The sequence below is a fragment of the Sinocyclocheilus grahami genome, unplaced genomic scaffold (genome assembly GCF_001515645.1).
Source record: "Sinocyclocheilus grahami isolate Dianchi unplaced genomic scaffold, SAMN03320097.WGS_v1.1 scaffold106.1, whole genome shotgun sequence".
In the NCBI taxonomy this organism is placed as follows: domain Eukaryota; kingdom Metazoa; phylum Chordata; class Actinopteri; order Cypriniformes; family Cyprinidae; genus Sinocyclocheilus; species Sinocyclocheilus grahami.
This window is the reverse complement of record NW_015505285.1, coordinates 3601917-3622051: the sequence shown is the minus strand read 5'-3', so window position 1 is coordinate 3622051 and position 20135 is coordinate 3601917. Positions and strand designations below refer to the sequence as shown.

The 20135-nt window shown below is 37.9% G+C and overlaps 2 protein-coding genes across 2 annotated transcripts in view; both read right to left on the bottom strand.

Moving 5' to 3' along the window:
• LOC107588708 (probable ATP-dependent RNA helicase DDX53) overlaps positions 1-1669 on the bottom strand; it is a 17210-nt gene extending 15541 nt beyond the window's left edge. Inside the window, exons 1-2 of the mRNA XM_016276920.1 lie at positions 1191-1669; positions 678-733 (exon numbers count right to left, since the gene is read on the bottom strand). Of these exons, the coding sequence (XP_016132406.1) occupies positions 678-733; positions 1191-1545 (411 nt within the window). The 5' untranslated portion in view covers positions 1546-1669. The remainder of the gene's footprint in view (positions 1-677; positions 734-1190) is intronic.
• A 2688-nt stretch (positions 1670-4357) lies between these two features.
• The window catches only part of LOC107588707 (potassium voltage-gated channel subfamily KQT member 3-like), a 30765-nt gene continuing 14987 nt past the window's right edge, over positions 4358-20135 (bottom strand). The window contains exons 7-16 of the mRNA XM_016276919.1: positions 19353-19447; positions 17298-17324; positions 13675-13895; positions 11724-11832; positions 10520-10651; positions 8523-8633; positions 6920-7027; positions 5834-5963; positions 5595-5645; positions 4358-5425 (exon numbers count right to left, since the gene is read on the bottom strand). Of these exons, the coding sequence (XP_016132405.1) occupies positions 4358-5425; positions 5595-5645; positions 5834-5963; positions 6920-7027; positions 8523-8633; positions 10520-10651; positions 11724-11832; positions 13675-13895; positions 17298-17324; positions 19353-19447 (2052 nt within the window). The remainder of the gene's footprint in view (positions 5426-5594; positions 5646-5833; positions 5964-6919; positions 7028-8522; positions 8634-10519; positions 10652-11723; positions 11833-13674; positions 13896-17297; positions 17325-19352; positions 19448-20135) is intronic.

Here is a 20135-nt window from a genome sequence, read left to right as displayed (position 1 = left end):
CACTGTAAATGTCCAAATCCTGTAATTTACACAACTCACTACTGTCGAAGCAGTTTTATCAAGTTTCAACTGATTTTTTCCCCGTTTATTCAGCTTAACAATTGAGCCTCATTTTCACTCCTGTCAGAAATTAAATATGGTGCTAGCCTAAGAGCTATAGAGCTTCTTTATAGCTGAAATTGAAGTTGTTGCATAATTGATGAACTGTGCAACACTGACAGTTTACTAAACTGAATCAACACTGAATCTGGGTTGAGATGAATAATGGCACTATTTCTTCTGTAGAGCTGCTTTACAGCTAACATTTCAGTTATTTCATAATTCATGAATTTAGTTGCTGTGAAACAATGTTATTGTACCTGCTTAAAAAAAAAAAAAATGTGACTTAACTTGAAAGGGAACTGTGGCTGTTCAAAACAAAAATATTAAAAACTCACTTTTTTTCCAAAGAAGAAACGGTGTAATATGGGTTCAGAAAAAACAGAGTAAATAAATGATTACATTTCTCATTTTAAATGGCCTATGTCTTGCATTTCAACAAGTCCTAACAGTTTTGGCCTGCTCAAGGTGTGACGGGCTAAAACTGGAATCTAGCTCTAGTGATTAGATCCAGGCGTTTCTGCGATTTCCAAACGTTACTGCCAACACTTATGGTAGCATTAGTGTATTTAACTTGCCTTTATCGATGCTCCACTGCTCTCTTCGAGCTCCCGAATTTTCGCACCACCTCGACCTAGGCAGACGAACAGAAACAGAAGTGACTTCCGCGAATCGGTTCTTTTGAACCGTTTTAAAACACGATTCAGTCATTCGTTAGTTTACGCAAAGACCTAGACATGCCATAAGCCGTCCCTATGCCATTTTGTATTCGTATGATTGGATCCTGTATTGTTATATTATAATTATGTTCAGTGGAGCTATTTAAAAATAAATAAATAAGCCATTGGTCCGCTACAAATCCTCTTATAGCCTTCTAGTGCTTCACTCATCGGTTGTCGACTCATGAGTCTGATTTGGCTTATGACTCGAACCGACTGAGCCGCATATTTGAACGAATCGTTTTGGGGAAGATTTTCAACCGAGTCGTTAGAAAAACACCAGACATCACTACAGAGAGGGGCAGAGGGCATAGTTTGTCAGCCCAAAAAACTGCTGCATGCATAAATGTTCCACAGACACCTGTGTCTCACCTATTATCCTCCCGACCAAAGAGTTTTCCACATTGAGAGTTGTCGGTGATGAGCCTGATCTGTCTCCACCACCGCGACACCCTGTAGGTCCAGTCACGGAACGACTGTAACTGTTATTTTTACCAGTTGCTCCGTCACAAACATAGGATTCAGAGTCTCGGTCCCTCCAGTTTCTCCACTGCTCGCCGTCTCCACCAAACGTTGCGCCGACACTCGTGGGGTCACGGCTCCGCGCGCCTCTAGGAGACGGAGGCCTCCATGACTTTACCGGTAACGTTACAGTTTGAACGGGTAACGTTGACGGCTTTGAAATCGCCTCACCTTCCGCACCGTACTCATCTTCCCAGTCCGACATTTAAAACAAACATATAAGAACACAACTTTGAATCTTTTTTGAATCGACGCTTCCCTCCAGCACGACCACAAATCACTGATCAGAAACTTCAATCAATATCCGCTCACGTGATCCCTTACTGAAATGCAACATGGCAACCGCAATTTACATTCGTTACTGCTGTGAAAACCGTTTCTTTCTGCGCTTTTGATAATGACTGTTTGTTTGTTTGCTTATTTATTGATTAGTAGTATTATTGTGGATGACGCTGTTTATAAATGTGTACACGAGAGGAACAATAAAACAATTAAATGATGCCGTTTTTAGATCGATTATTTACAGAAAAATATAATTAAAGCCACCCATAGAAATTGATGCAGTATGCCTACATCTGCTGAAAATAAATAACTTTTTAAAAAGGGCTTTTGGAATAGGATACTCCCTATATTAGTGCATTTCCTATAGCTTAACTAATGCATGCTGGTTGTTTGCTTTCACTTCACATATACAGTAGAACACATAATTCATATAGCCTATGCATTACCTTCTCGAAGGGGGTGGGAAAAGAGAAAAGGGATCCAACTGGGCCCACAAGCTAAGACAAGGCACACCAAAACATTAACATCAAGCACACTAGGCCAAGTTTCAAGTATTTTGTTTATTTAAGTATTATGATGATCATAAATTTTCATTTAGCATTTTTCAATCCCAGAGCATCAACTCTGTTATGTGCACAATGATGAAATAAATTATTCTGAATGACAGAGAACACTAACATTATCAAGCATGTATATTAAGGCCAGTTTCTCTGTAATAAATTATTTGATCTAGTGGTAAAACAAAGAAATGCTGCTTAAACTGACAGACGCTTTAAGTTCACAGCCAAACAGAGAATGTGCAATTGTCAAAATATAACCATTTCAATAAGAGTTCAAGGTACTGTGAATACAGAATTTGTATAAATGTTTAATAAAATGCAAAAAGGCACCGTAAAACATTGAATTACAAATGAAAACTTTCAGAAAAGCAATAACAATAGTAATATTATTAATCATGATGTGTTAAGACTATATTTCTGTTCAAACCTTTTTCTGCATTTCAAGCATCATTTAGTTCCACAGCTGTTGACAGTTTCTCATTTCAGTTCTCGGGTGCCTATATTATTTACCTCAACTCTAGAGCAAAATAAGCATCTCAACTATCTCTGGACTATAAATCTTATTTAAAGCATATTCATGTTAAAACAATTCATCACATTTGCAGGTTTCCTCTACACATCTGAACAGTTTTGCTTCCAATTGTACAGAGGCAAAAACATCCTCAATGTACACCTCAGATGTTTTTAACAAAAAATAAAAACAAAACAAACAAACAAAAATGTAACAGTTAATCATAGTCTACGTACACATAATGATACACTTTACATTCTAAGTTGTACAGACAAGCATTTTAGCTAAAGTACTTATTGTACCATTCAGAAGCATGGAATAAAAAATGTAGAACAGAGGTTACAAAGCTGAGGTTTAGGTATAAGATGTCTGCTTGCTACAGAATTTAAAAGAACAAAATCAGAAAATACAACATAAATGAGATATCGCCGCAATTCCAATACAAATTTGACAAAGATAACTTCTGATTATATGGATGTAGGTTACAAAGCAATCAAAATACATGTAAAATTGAATTACAATCATTAGTTATGATATTGCAAGTGTAATTTATTGTCATGATGAAAATGATTCTTTGAACATTTTAGCAGCCAAATATCCACATGAGGATTCGGAATTAGAAAAATCAGAAATCAGAGCTTTTCAAAAAGCCTGATTGTCACAAATACCTCCTCATAAGACATTACACCTAAACACATCATACCATCTCTTTAGTAACAACATTCAGCTTTCTTCAGATGCTAAGATACTCAGGTTTTAAAGGACATAGTCAAATTAAGAAAGCATATCTCTGTGCAGGCTATAGCGTGAAGATGCGTTTGTTTCTGAGTTTCTTCTGGAGTTGCTTGCAAACCCTGCTTGATTGGCTGAGGTTTGCATAGTATCACATATTAATGTGGTTTTGGACCAAGACCATCTGTTTTTTTCTGCTATTCCTCCCACAATTCCTTAACACATGCAAATGAGTGGACTGCCAAACCTTCAGAAGGAAGTGAGAAACAAATCCTAATGCTGAGTGAGGGATTATTACAGGTGCATACACACTTCCAATTATATTTGCTGTTGCATTTTATACATGCCGATCCCATGCAAGGCTCATTCAGTACCATAACCCTTCATTATTTTAAAGGAATATTATAGGTTCAATACAAGTTATGCTCAACCGACAGCATTCGTGGCATAATATTGATTAACAAAAAAAAATGCATATACAGTATACGGGTTAGAGTGATGCACTCACAGTGAAAATGAATGGGGCCAATTTCTGAACAATTTAAAAGCAGAAATTTAATTTTTTTTAATTATAAGCTTCCTTGATAATAAGATTCCTTCATATGGTTACATTCACACATTTTTCAGTCTTTTATGGTGTTTACGGAGGTAATAAGTATTATGTCACAAACTTATCAATTGAGCTTAACGTATATTGAACCCGGAATATTTTTTCCACAACAGTTTCTCGTTAATATAAATTCTCTTTTTTGATAAATTGTCCATGCATTGATATGTACGTATGAACATAAACGTATGAACAGCATGTCGTCTTCCTGTGAAAATTAGAAAACACAGAGCGTACAGGACGCTCCATTTCCTTTGGAAAAGAAGCACATGAGGGACATGAGGTTGTGTCCAGTCTCCACAGTGAGGTTCCTGTGCTCCGGGGGTTATTCGAGGCATACGTGTGGCAAGTTATGGGACTCAAGACCATCTCTTGGTCCAGCCTGGCTGGGAGACGGCCCACTGGCTCCTGTCCGTAGCAGCTCAGAAGAGAAGGACGTATCGTTGTTCTGTTGGTGGAGGTGGTAACGGTCACCCTCCGTGGTGTCCACCTCTTTGTCATTGACGAAGAGTGCTGTATCGCCCCAGTCGGCCAGCGGCTCACGGTCGCTGGACTCGTTGTTGCTGCTGCCGCTGCTCCGAGTGGACAGGCTGGGATGGCAGTCGGCAGCAGTCGGTAGCATGAGGTTCTGAGCGGAAAGAGACTTACCAAGCCCACGCTCGACCTGTAGCGAGGCAGCTGTTGTGGAAGACATGAGCATAAGAGGATCAATGTCAAGGCTCAAGTGTCTTCTCCATGACCCATCTTCCTTGGGGTTACGTTCGGGCTTGTCCCGTAGCTGTACCGTGCTTTGAATACTATCGGCTTCCCTATCCGACTCATCCTCGGTTTGGGTACTCAACAGGCAATTGCTCAGACACTCCGCCTGGCTCTCCTGTAGCGTCTCTGGGATAAGGCTGGTAGGCCGACTTTGAGGCGTTGGTACCATAGGCGGGAGCTGAAGGGGCGAGGAGGTTGAATGTACTGTTGGGACCGGCCTTGTCAGCTCACTGAACCGCTGGTGACTTCTGGAAAGGTTGTTGGGGGTGAGAATGGGAGGAGGGGACGCTGGGTAGAAACTGTCAGGGCTGGAGGGTTGATTGTTTAGTAGAGGGGAAGGTGAGAAGGAGGAGGCAGAATGCGGGTAACCGGTACCCAAGTTGAGTTCACTAGGGGCCAGAGCAAGATGAAGACCACGATGCAGGTTACTGCTGCCCGAACGAGACACGCTGCTGCAGGTAAGCTGGGAGGAGGATGACAAATCCTTGCTATGGATGGAGCTTTGGTAGTCGGAGGTTTGATCCAGCTCGAACAGGGGCAAAGCAGACAGACCAAGCATCGAAGAGGAACCTTTTTGCAACACTTGCCGGTATATATCCAGTAATGAGTCCAGCTTTGACTCAATGGACTGTACCTGTATTATATTAGAAATAAAAACATCACATTGGATTTTTTTTTAATTTTATGCTTAAATATTGTAAATGTGTGCAAGTACACTACTGTTAAAAGGTTTGGGGTTGGTAAGATTTTAATACTTTTGACTGACCCCAAAACTTTGAACAGTAGTGTGTTTCATTAGAAACTTGCCGGTATATATCCAGTAATGAGTCCAGCTTTGACTCAATGGACTGTACCTGTATTATATTAGAAATAAAAACATCACATTGGATTTTTTTTTAATTTTATGCTTAAATATTGTAAATGTGTGCAAGTACACTACTGTTAAAAGGTTTGGGGTTGGTAAGATTTTAATGCTTTTGACTGACCCCAAAACTTTGAACAGTAGTGTGTTTCATTAGACCATCAAGTTAATATGGCTTACTTGTCTCTCTACTTTACAGACACGGCCAAGCATGCTCATGTCATGCTCCAAGGATTCTCCTTCTGGGAGGATTTTCTCCCTGCCTTTCCTGTCTACTGAAATCTGGCCCTTTCCCAGTATCTGATCCACCCTATAAGGAAGAAAAAAATGTTTCTGATTATACATGATGATTCTCACCTTTACACCGTTGTTCCTTGAGCTCGAGCAGGGAACAGCACAGCAGGATAAGACTGGACTTTGGTTAGTGAAGAAGAAATGAAGTTAGTGCATCACCATCATCTACTTTTTCTATGTTAAAAGGAGAGAAGGAAGAGATGCTGATATATTTCTGTAAATGTTATAACTACATTCAGTACAACTGAGAATTCTGTTCTTTACATTCTATGTTACTTGTTGTATGTAAGAACTGGCTGTATTTGATGATCTACCTATGCTAGTTGATTAAAATATCAAATCCAAAATGTTAAACCATGCTCCCAAGAAAGTAGAGCAAGATTTTTAACGATGTAGCAATGTACATTTTCAGGTAAATGTAGTCTATGATATTCCAGGGTCTCCATGCAGAAAATAGGCAGACTATGTACAGTATTAATATATTCTGGATGGCACATTTCAGTCTGTGATTCTCAATGTATTTTGTCAGGTGTTAGAAAAAACATCTTATGCTTCCTTGCCTCTTCAAATCTATTGTGCAAGAGCAGTTTGAGTTAAACCAACATCAATCAGCTGAATCAGTGTGTGCTACACAATTAATAAATCATCTCATTGGTTGAAAAACATCACTATTTATTAATCACCTTGGAGTCCAATGATGAAGATAATAAATAAAGGGAAAAATAGAGGTCTGTGATTCCTATATATCAGAAGTTGATCTCAATGTGGCCTTAACAAACTTCCAAATGCCTAAAATGTCTAAATGTCAAGATATGGCTTATTTACTTCAGCCCCTTAACAAAACCCTAAACCCTATGGATAGTTTTAGCTGAATACTGTACATCATCACCATTGGACCCCATTCACAATATGAAGTGATTGAGGTAAGTACAGCCCCATGACTAGCCCCCCAGCCTGCTACAGGCCTCTGACCCAGCGTGCTTCTTCTTGCTTTGGCTGTAATACATGTGTAGAGAGGGAGAGGAAAGGTTCCTGGCTTTGGTGCTGAGTGTCTGATGTGGACCCACAGCTGTGGCGAGTCTAGATGAGAAAACATACCGGGGTCAAGAACATTTTTATGGTTGGGCCGTCAAGTAAAAGGGAGGAAAGGGAAAGTTGAAGAGAAGGTACTTTTGGCACCATGGCAAGATACTATTACTACATGCGATTTACTAATACATGTTAATGATCAAAACAAAGGTCTCAGTAATCTAGGTTAATATCTTAACTGTTGGTTCAAAGTCAGTGTCTTAAAGTCAGTCACTGAGGTATCTGATATTTAAGTAAATGTAAGTTAGAGATGGTTGTTCAAATCAGAGCTAGCAAACTACTGATTTACACACCTGTTGGTTCAAAATATTAAAGAATAACATGTTAATATGCTACTTCCATGCCAGACAAAATGTTGAACAAAAATCAAGCTTTGGGACCCAAATAATAGGGAAAGCTGAGAAGAATCAATCTAAAAGTTAGTGCTATACACAGGCACATTCAATCTAACACCATGCACTGCATCCCGGTTATGCTGGTTTAGCATTGCCAACCTTGTTAAACAGGGAGAAAGTTCTACATGGAGAAAAATGGAGGGATGAATGAATAATTGAACAGAGCCAAAAGCTTGAGGCTTTGGGTCACTGACACATCACAAACATGCCCAGCCTTTACTGCAAAAATACATATTGTAAAAAAAAATTATAATTAAAAAATAATATATATACACACACACACACTACCATTGTGTGTGTGTGTGTGTGTGTGTGTGTGTGTTTGTTTGCTTTTGAAATATGTTCAAATGCTTATGCTTACCCAGGCTATATTTACATGATAAAAAAACATAAACAGTGATACTGTAAAATATTATTACAGTTTAAAATAACTATTTTCTATTTTAATATATTTGTTTGCTTTTGAAATATGTTCAAATGCTTATGCTTACCCAGGCTATATTTACATGATAAAAAAAACATAAACAGTGATACTGTAAAATATTATTACAGTTTAAAATAACTATTTTCTATTTTAATATATTTTAAAATGTAACTTATTCCTGTAATGGCAAAATTTTCAGCAGCCATTACTCCAGTCTTTAGTGTCAAATGATCCTTCAGAAATGATTAATTCAACAAACTGATGCCAAACTTTTGAACAGTAATTTCTTTTTATTCAGTATTTTTGTCTTGTTTTGCATTAAATATATCTAAACATCCTTAGATAAGACTGCATAATAACTTCAGATAATATAACTTGAATTAAGATGTATTACTTTGTATTTTTGTCTCACTGACTTCGCCAATTAGATTTGAAAAGTAAACTTATATATTCTCTGAAAACAAATTTTTATATCTTACACAATTTATCTTGATTTAAGGATCTTTAGATATTTTATTTCTTTTTTAAAAGCTGAACTGCTGTAATGTTGATGTCCAGAGGGTAATGGACACTGGAGAATTAGACACACAGCCTCAGCATTTGACTCTGGATTCTGGATGTTCCAGAGTTAAAAGAGTTTGGAGTGGGGGATTGTGGGTCGGCTGACCCTGGGGCAGAGTGTTTCCTCTTGGCCTGGCTGTAATACAAGTGCAGGGAAGGAGAAGAAAAGGTCTTGGCTTTGCTGCTCAGGGTCTGTGGACCCACAATGGTGTCCAACCTGAATGAGAGAGCGCAGACAGGGAGATAAGACAGACACGGACATATAGATGTAGAAAGTGTGCATAAGAAAACAAACCTATTGAACTATTTTCTGTACAGCTTTTTGTAAATACAGTGGGTACGGAAAGTATTCAGACCCCCTTCAATTTTTCACTCTTTGTTATATTGCAGCCATTTGCTAAAATCATTTAAGTAAATTTTTTTTCCTCATTAATGTACACACAGCACCCCATATTGACAGAAAAACACAGAATTGTTGACATTTTTGCAGATTTATTAAAAAAGAAAAACTGAAATATCACATGGTCCTAAGTATTCAGACCCTTTGCTGTGACACTCATATATTTAACTCAGGTGCTGTCCATTTCTTCTGATCATCCTTGAGATGGTTCTACACCTTCATTTGAGTCCAGCTGTGTTTGATTATACTGATTGGACTTGATTAGGAAAGCCACACACCTGTCTATATAAGACCTTACAGCTCACAGTGCATGTCAGAGCAAATGAGAATCATGAGGTCAAAGGAACTGCCTGAAGAGCTCAGAGACAGAATTGTGGCAAGGCACAGATCTGGCCAAGGTTACAAAAAAAATTCTGCTGCACTTAAGGTTCCCAAGAGCACAGTGGCCTCCATTCCTTAAATGGAAGACGTTTGGGACCACCAGAACCCTTCCTAGAGCTGGCCGTCCGGCCAAACTGAGCTATCAGGGGACAAGAGCCTTGGTGAGAGAGGTAAAGAAGAACCCAAAGATCACTGTGGCTGAGCGCCAGAGATGCAGTCGGGAGATGGGAGAAAGTTGTAGAAAGTCAACCACCACTGCAGCCCTCCACCAGGCGGGGATTTATGGCAGAGTGGCCCGACGGAACCCTCTCCTTAGTGCAAGACACATGAAAAAACACCTGAAGGACTCCAAGATGGTGAGAAATAAGATTCTCTGGTCTGATGAGAACTTTTTGGCCTTAATTCTAAGCAGTATGTGTGGAGAAAACCAGGCACTGCTCATCACCTGTCCAATACAGTCCCAACAGTGAAGCATGGTGGTGGCAGCATCATGCTGTGGGGGGGTTTTTCAGCTGCAGGGACAGGACGACTGGTTGCAATCAAGGGAAAGATGAATGCGGCCAAGTACAGGGATATCCTGGAAGAAAACCTTCTCCAGAGTGCTCAGGACCTCAGACAGGGCCGAAGGTTTACCTTCCAACAAGACAATGACCCTAAGCACACAGCTAAAATAACGAAGGAGTGGCTTCACAACAACTCTGTGACTGTTCTTGAATGGCCCAGCCAGAGCCCTGACTTAAACCCAATTGAGCATCTCTGGAGAGACCTAAAAATGGCTGTCCACCAACGTTTACCATCCAACCTGACAGAACTGGAGAGGATCTGCAAGGAGGAATGGCAGAGGATCCCCAAATCCAGGTGTGAAAAACTTGTTGCATCTTTCCCAAAAAGACTCATGGCTGTATTCGATCAAAAGGGTGCTTCTACTAAATACTGAGCAAAGGGTCTGAATACTTAGGACCATCTGATATTTCAGTTTTTCTTTTTTAATAAATTTGCAAAAATGTCAACAATTCTGTGTTTTTCTGTCAATATGGGGTGCTGTGTGTACATTAATGAGGAAAAAAAATTAACTTAAATGATTTTAGCAAATGGCTGCAATATAAGAAAGAGTGAAAAATTTAAGGGGGTCTGAATACTTTCCGTACCCACTGTATGTATTTGTGCTAACTGCATTTGTTAATGTGTATTGTTGTGTGAGAATTGTATGCAAAAAAAAAAAAGAAAAATGAACGGAGAAGTTATAAATGAATTGATAACTTTTAGTCACATGTTCACGTTGAACATATTTTCACCACACAACCAGGGCTGGTTAATCTCACCTAGTCTGGAGACTCTTGATACGATATAGCATATCCAGGTGACCAGCAGAGTATTGCTCAATCACATCTTTCACATCATACGGTCGAAGCGTCTCCTTAAACTTCTTCTTGGCCACATGGAATTTCATTATCCTGTCAACAGTGAAACAAAAAACAAGACTCAACTAACTTTTGATTAGAAATTATGACACACAGGCATATGCAGTAAAGGTAAGGAAAAATAATGCAATATGTTTTTTCTTATTTGCAGTTTAAATATATTTAATGTTTATTTAAAATAGATTTGTTTAAAAAATAAATAAATAATAAGACACATTTTCATTAAATGCATCTTGAAATAAGTTTATATTTCTTACTCTATTGGAAAAAGTTTTTTTTTTTTAACCATGAAAAATTTTAATTGTTTCAACCATGAAAAAATTTCATAAAATAAGATATTTCTAGTTACATTTGAAGATATATCTACAAACAGTATATTATGTGCATACGCAATCAGCACAACAAAGCAAACCTCTTTGCAACTCCCAAATAAACAAGCCTGCAAGTTGTGTAAGCTTGCTCAGAACCACTAGAGGGCAGAAATGAGCCACAAATACCACAACAGTTTATGACTCAGAGAAAAAATAGGATTAGATATACCTCTGCTTTAAAAACAGTTTATAATAATATTACTCAAGTAAGGCTCATGTTCTAGTAAAGCTATGTGCTACAGATGACATTAGCTGTGAAAACACAGGCATTACCGCAGGCACACTGAAACCTAAACCTATTCTATGCGCAACATTCCGCAGAGTGAAGGTGAAAAAGCAAATATTGACACAGAGGGGAGCAGATTTCAGTGATCTGTTTCTGTAACGTCTTGCAGATTCAAGCCCCTGTGAGTTTTCTTCCTGTCAGATGAGCTGGTGTGTAAGCAGAACTGACTGTGAACATTTCTATCCGACACCCTGGGAAAGATGAGTGGGAAAAATCTCAGCCCACCTGCGAGACCCTAATAGTTCGGAACAATGGAAGTGAAGTCACATGAAGCAACATCAGTGGCCTGTTCCAGCAGGAGAGAGACAGCAGTGACCATCTAACCCTGATGCCTCAATCAATAGGCCAGGAAGGTCAAAATGAGTGTTTTCAACCCTGCAACTATACAGTGTGAATTCTTCTAGCTTTCACAAGGGGAGAACAACGTTCTCTGGGAAGTCAAACTCACCTGACAGCCCTGATCACTGCCTTTAGTGGGGCAGATAGATCTTCCACAGTCACATCACAATGGCAACCCTTCTCATCAAAAGCATCATCCGGTCCAAGATTTGTGTCAGCTGTGAGAGAAAGAGCGAGAAAGTGAAAGAATCTGAATCGTAGCAAGCAAAAACATTTTTACAGCGATCCTCAAAAAGGCTGAAAAATAAACTAGGCTGAAAAGTAGAGAAAGCCTAGGGCAGATCAATACAGCTATGAATCAAAATAGCATTCAAAGCAAATCTTTCCCTTGACCCCCATCACACTGACCACAGGCCAGTCCACTGAGCTTTACTGCATGAATACTGGAAGAAAGTACTGCTGTACTGACGCATCACATTAAGCTGAAAGGCAACAAAATGACTTAAGGAGTCACAAAAAGTGTCTGAGAATCTGACAAAGGACAAGCAGTTTGGAGAATGGATGGATGGATGGAAATGTCCATTATTTAAACAATATCACTATCAATGCCACTGTATTTAAACAAACAAAGGACTTGACTGTGAATCAAAAACAAAGCGAAACAGGTAACAGACAAAATATATGATGCTTGTAGAAGAGAACGAATTCTTCCATTTAAACTGTGTGTGATGCCTGACACAGATAAACAGCAGAGGATGAGAGATTGCTATTAAAATGTGAAGCATTTTCTCTTCCTCAGCAGTGACTTATGGGTTATATACAGTAACCTGTGGCGGATCTATAGTGTGTGCTATATAAGAGTATGAAGCCAGAGAGTGGTAGCACAGCTACCACAGATTCATTTTGGGTTGATGGGTCTCATACAGGGCTGGAGCTTGATCGCCACTGCCACTGAGAAGCTACCTTTGTAAAATCTGCTTGTTAGTAGTAATTGGGCACTTCTGTGAAAATGTACTGATTGGGAATGTTACAATAAATCTTATGGTACAACAATAACAAAACATGTAGGTGCAGTGTTGGAGAGTGACTAGAAGTAGTGAATCATTCTTTAGCATGACAACTGCAGCTTTTCCAGCAACAAAGTAATCCTTAAAATGTTACATTTCTGTATTTTATATCACATTGTTTGCATACTTGGCTTTGCTGAATAATTAAATTAACTCTCCTAAACTAGCATTTGGAAGTCAGATTAATATCAGTAAATTAGTTTATTCAGTTGGTTCGAATGTAAATCAAGCGTTCATCTATGCATCTGATCTGATGTGCTGTGTAGAAGTCCATTCTTGTGTCATGAAACAAAAATTAACTAAATGTATGTTATTGATCTTATTGTGAAAAATATATTTATGTACACTTAGAAGTTTTTATTTATGTATTTATTTTTGAAAATAGCTTAATCTTTAGGTGAAAACGTCAGACTTCTCTCTTTGGTGATGTTTTGCAATCTTCTCCAATCTTTTATTCCATTTAAACCTGTCCCTGTAACCTCATGTTAATCTATGTAGCTGCAGTGATGGGGCCACATGGGGGGCCACATTATTCCAATCCTTTGTGACTAATGTACAGGATTCTGTCAATAATGAAAATCCTCTTATAAACAATGTCTCTATCTCCACTTTGCGCTCTTCTTCCCTGAGTGGCATTCTGGTGATGGGGGCATGAGCCAAGGTTAACTAGTGCAAACAGAGGGTCCCATGGGAGACCGTGTTCTCCCACTGCACCACAGTGTGCTTGTAAATCCTGCCTTCAGGGACAAGTCCAAAAAAACAATACAGTATATAGGGAAAGACTCATTCTTGTTTATAAAGGGTCAAATGGTGTCAAGACTAGCAGATAACACAGCAAACATGACCTATAATTATTTTTAAAATTAAGTAATTAATCATTTGTGAAGCAAATTAAACCACAGGTCTGATTATCAGCTAATGAGAACTTTCCTAAATCTGCTTCTATTACAATAGAAGTGGAACAACAGTGACCAAATAAAAAAAGCTGTTCACCTTCAGTTGTTGTGCGCGATTGGCTCTTGAGTCTCAGTGATGGCCGGAAGCGTGTTCGGTCATTGAAGCTCCAGCTCTTCTGGACCTTGGCAGGGCTGCTGCCCTCAACCCCAACCTCTGTGGCAGGAGAGCGTCGGTCATTCACTGACATCTGTCTGCTCTTCATGCTCTGACCGCGAGGACTGGCCATGCGCACACGCTCCCGAAAACTTAACTTTTGACTGAAGGAGAGGAAAGAAGAGGAATGGAAGAGGATGGGAAGTAGGAAGGGACAAATAAACAGAGAAATAATTAAACATGGAATGGAAATAAAGATGTATTTAACTAAAGTTTGGTTTAATAAAAACTGTTGTGATGGCTTGTTTTGGACCTGCAAGTTTCTCAACTAAATTCCTCCAGTACAACTATTTTTTGTTGACACGATTTGGAACCACATCTTACTTGGAAGTTGACTTTTCTGAAAAATTGCATCAAAAGACCATCATGCAACACAAACCTCATTCCACGGCTTCCACCAATCAGCAAGCAATATTTTGAAGAATGACTCTCTAACCACCCTACTTCTTTTGATACCTTCAATGTGGAGCAGCCTGACAACATTTCCATGTACCTTTCTAAGCCTGATGTTGAGGCCCGGAATATTAACAGTTTATGAGCAGAACAGTTCTATACGTATTCCTTCAAAGACAAAAATTCCATAAGCTGGGGTTCTTAATTCATGCTGGAATGCTTAATTCATGTCTACATAGTCCACTGAGCTCATGCTTGGTATTGAGTTTGTATGTGAAAGAGATGTAGTGTAAAAGGAGAGTGAAGACATAATGCTATAAAGGTGACTTACAAGACTATAGAGCCAAATTTCATGCACATGCAACATGCAGGTTAAGACTAATGTGTTAATGCAAACAGATACAAATACAGTACAGTCAGAGATATCCTTCACAACTGAACTGAACCTTTAAAACCACTTGATCGGATTATTCCTGCATTGCAATGTGGGATGTTGGAAAACTGGTGGTTTTAAGTTTAGAAGCTTTACATTATTTTATTATTATAAAAAATTAGATAATGTATCATTTTGGTAATAATATTGTAGAGTAATTTCTGCATGTCAGATAGGGGTATTGGATAGATCAGTCAGTGGCAGTTAAATCCTTCAGGCAACAGGCAATAGGACCCTCGTATTAGACCCTCTGTAGGGTCTGTAAGGTTATCTGAGGTGGCCGTCATCATCCATGCATAAGGTAAGTCAGCATTCACATTGGTCATATTGCTGGAGCAGTGGGGGATGCTGGGTACCTATATTTCCATGTGGTATACCTCCTGAAGAGCCTCTGTTTATTACTATGACCCTTACTAAGGAAATGAGGAAGACAGATGGCAGATGAGTTAGTTAGACTGTGAGCAGAAACAACCTACTTAAGTGGAAGAAATTATATGGATGGAACAACATCGAAACGGTAAAAATGGAGCAAAATGCAAAATAAATTGCCATGTTTTTGCAACCAAACATGGTAATATAAAGTTTAATTAGCACTGCACCAAACTACATACACTCACAAGCACATTCACACTAGAAGTACTGTATATTAGAAGTAAACAGGGTACAAAACTTGTCTAACAACCAAAGAATTTGACAAACTTTCTTGGATTTGCTGGCTAATTATAACATATCTTTCTGTAAATATTTTGTTCCTTTCACTCTCTAACCAGTACAAATGGATTATGTGGATTGTGGATTATACTTAATGTTTTCTTAAAGACTAAAGACTTAATGTTCATCCATTTAAAAGGTTTCACAAGCGGCGCAGAAAGTATTCACAGCTTAGCTGTTTGCTGTAATGCCTTTGCAATTTGAAGGTTAATTTTCCATCACATTTAATGACACATTTGCCACACATTGTGGGGCTTTTCCAACTGTAAATTACTTAATTTAATTCTGAGTGCTGGTGCTCTGCTCTTCACATATTTAATACGAACCATGCAAACATCCAGCCTGGGGTGCAACCATTATTTACAGGGACTGAGCAATAAGCTCCACCCCTGCTGAAATCACTTTTAAAACAAAAAGTTACCAGCCTGACAGCAAACATCTGACCACACTATGGCCTTGAAGATGCGACTGTCTTTAATGTGTCTAAACATAGTCAAGTACTGTGTACAAACATGCAGAGTCCTAAATGTCAACAGCTAAGACTGGAACTGAGTCACTACTGCTATTACTCACTGGGCCTATTGATGAAATGTATTTAGAATAGGATGTGGGGTTGTTATCGGGGGGGGGGGTCGTTATCGGCAGTCATATTTATTGACTGTTAAATATGTTTTATATTTAACAGTCAATATAAACAATCTCTGAATGGAAAAAGTGCATCACGTTTCTATCCATGTAGCTAGACAGAGAGAAGTAAGCCAAAGTACCATGTCTATTACAGAAGAAGCCCTGCAAGTGCAAACACACACACACACACACACACACACACACACACACAGACACAGACACAGACACACACAGACACACACACACAGACAGACACACACACACAGACACTTTGGTGGAGATGAACACTTGTTCTTAGTAAGCAAAGCGAAGCTGCTCCACAGCTAAGCTACTATTCTATGACTTTTGCTATATGGTTCTCTGAAATATTTGTTTGGGATTGGTCAATTGTGGCCAATGCAGTGGTGAAACTAAACCATGAAACTGTATATTTGTCTATTGTCCAAAAAAAAATACTGGTGCTACTTTCATGTTGCAGGAATCACTCTGTGCTTCTCTATAGAATAGTATATTTATATATTAAAATATAATTACATTTATATATTAATATTAATTAATGTACATAAATATATATTTAAACATGTTTGTTGAATCACTAATATAATTCTATATTACATTAATTAATAAAAATACATTACAAAATAGTAATACTGTGAAGTATTATTAAAATATATATTTAAAAAAAATCTACTTTAATATATTTAAAAATGAATTTTATTCCTGTAATGGAAAGCCTAAATTTTCAGCAGCCATTACTCCAGTATTCATTGTCACATGATCCTTCAGAAATCATTCTAATATACTGATTAATATGATATAGTATACAATATATATTGGGGCTCAATTAATATTATTATCACACTTAATATTTTTTGTTAAACTCATAATTTCTTCAGGATTCTTTGATGAATAGAAAGTTAAAAAAGAACAGCCTGTAAACATTTAAATGTCTTTACTGCAACTTTTAATAAATTGAATGCATCCTTGCTGACTATAATGTACAAGTAATATAATAAACCAAATTAAAATCAATATTTTACAAATGATATGTAGCCTTGTCATAAGAGACAGTACAGTTAGCTTCACATTGGTGTCCTGATCATCCTGTCTTGGTTTATTATGTGATAATTAGCAGATACCACACATACTATAGCTACTATTTCAAATAAATAAAAAATCAGTGGGAGGGAATGATAAAGCAAGACACGTAACATGCCATGACTGAATGTACTTAATTCTTCTCCCTATTTTTATTGATGCACTGGAAGCTAAAAGACAATCAATACTTAAATAATTCAAACATTCCGGACACTAGGAGGATGTAGATACGAGAACAACAAACCTGCTGATGGATTCCCCCTGGTCTTTCCTTCAGGTGTTAGTTAAAAACATAGAGAGAAAAGAGGCAGGATATTAACACTTCACATGAACGACAGAAACTAATAAGGAGACTACAGAAGAGACACAGATGCCTCTGAAATATACGAAGTGTTTCATTGTAGGAATGACACACCAATATATTTCACTGTGTCACACAAATTATAGTTTAAATGTTAAAAAAAGGAAATTAAACAAATATACCTCAACACACACACACACACACATTAGGAGTAAGAAGAAATGGAGAGTCTTTTTTAAGACAGGCAGCAAACAAGCAGGCATGCAAGCTTTGAGCAATGCACAGTCAAGCTGACTAAGACAAGCGCTAACAGAAGAGGGACAGCTGTGTTATCAAGGGCTGCTCTGTGTGTAATTACTCCAGAATTGGGGAATTGCCTGAATATAGCAGTACACCCATTTGTCAGAGCATTGTCATGTGTCTGTCTTCAGGTGTCAGTCCACAAACTGTCCTGGCTTCTGTCCAGTTTGATTTATCGGTAGGGGAAATTTCAGTTAGCCACAGCATATACACGAGGAAGCAGGTGTGAGGCTGTGGCTCTCATTCAAACGGAAACTTTGAAGCTTCAGTTATACAGAAGACTTATGTTCACTGTCAAAACCTGAGGGTTGTGAGCTATTTCAGTAACTGTACATCATTAAGTATTATTTTGGGGAACTTGTACTATTGAAACTGAATATGTATTCTCTTACTGAATTACATTTCTAAGGGCAAATCACACTTTTCAAATTGTCATACTCATTTAGCCTTCCAAAGAACAAAGTAAATTTGCAGAACATAATGAGCCAAATATTTGATCTTTTTTGTGCATCTTACAGAGCTAGAGGGCCATTCAAATTACACTCACACAACAAGCTAATAAAATGCATTTCATGGTAATTAGCCTCCACTACAGTTTACAAGTATTTGTCCTCATGAAGAGATTTTTCATCAGTCACCAACAGTCTTTGACCTAAAAAAAATAAGTTCTAATTCTAGCTATTCTCAGGAATGAACAACTTGATTTGAGTATGAACACATTATTCTATATTAATAATGATCCAGCATCAAAGAATAATAAAACCATTTGATGTTACATTTAAAGTATAACAGTTTTGACTAATGTACAGTTCTTTATTTATTTAGTAAATGAAAATTTAAGGAGTCCGAAGAGTTGGGTTTGTATCAAAGAAATAGTTTTGTTTGTTAGATATTCTTATTTTGTTCATTTCAGCAGTCTATGAAAGCTGCTTCCACCACGGAGTAAAATTTATAACAAAACTGATTTTATGTCTCCAAGTTAACAACTTGCAATTTAGACTTTATTCTTTGAATTGTGAGTTTATAATACACAATTCTGACTTTAACACAATTATCAGTGTAAATCTCACAATTTTGAGGTCCCTCTTAAAAGAGATATAAACTCCAAGAGATATATAAAAAAAGTCTGAAATGTGAGCTGAACTCAGAATTATGTGGAAAAAAAATCTGAATTGTGAAATATATGCTCACAATTCTGAAAAGAAAAGACTGAATTTTGAGATACAAATGTGCAATTCTGGAAAAAAAGTCCAAGTGTGAAATGTTATCTTAAAATTGCAGATGTAAACTTATAGTTGCAAGAAATAAAATCAAAAATGTGTTATAAACTTGCACTTCTGAGAAAAATTCAAAATTGTGAGATGAAAAGTTTATTATCATTATTCAGTAGCAATTCATGTATGTTTTAGGAAAGGTATTTTGACATTTAACATTACAATTTTAACAAAGTATCCATACTTGGGTATCATTTATTTGTACTTTTGACATCTGGCCATACGCGTTTTTTCAGTGACCTAATGAGGATTTAAATAAGCATGGATATCTATAGACTACGGTAGGGCACAGAAGAGATGATTATGCTTAGGAAGAGAGACAGATTGAGGGAAAACAGAGTTTATTTGCTGAGGGAAGTGGGGAAATGAGAGCTACAGAAGCACTGACACCAAATACGACACCAGCTGCCACAGTTGTACCTACTTTGTAGGGCTGCAGGTATGCAACGCCTTCAAATGAGGCTTCCAGGTAGCAACGGAAACCGAGTTCTCATCAGCCGCATAGCTACGCCACACACACTACGTGCAGAATATACAAAACCAGGAAAATAGGGAGGGAAATGAGGACAGTAGAAAGTAAAAAGAGAAATACACAAGGCCAGGAAAAAAGCAGGGATTGGAAAAAAAAGGAGAACAACAAAAGAAAAAAAAAAGATTAGTAACAACCGGTTCATGTAAGCGCTCTTCCATCAGTTCACTGCATTGATACATGCCTTTGAGGAGGGAGAACACTTTTATAGAACAGCCATGTGGCACTCAGGTATGTTCTGGAGAGGTCTGTGGAGTAGAGACGCCACGCAGCCTGGTGCAGGAGACAGACACACACAGACGGAGACATGGGTGGAGAAAGACAATAGCACGGTGAGGGAACAGCCAGTGAATCATTGATCGAGCTCAAGACATTTCTTCAAACTGCTGCTTTCATTTTGTTTAAATGTTCGAAGTTTTCAGTAATGCTGGAAAACATGTTAGCCTATGTATTTTGAGGACCAAAAGTCTGAGACCACTAGTGAAAATGCTTTTTTAAAAAATAAGATTATCTGCATAACAATGTGAGTAAAAAGATAAAAATGAATTCATTATTTCTTAGCATATGGTTTTGCTTAGAAATAATGCAGCACTTGAGTTGCATGACCTTCACAAGTTAGTGGAAAACCCGATAATTATGTTTTCCAGCATGATCTGAGAATGATCCAAAGAGCATCTT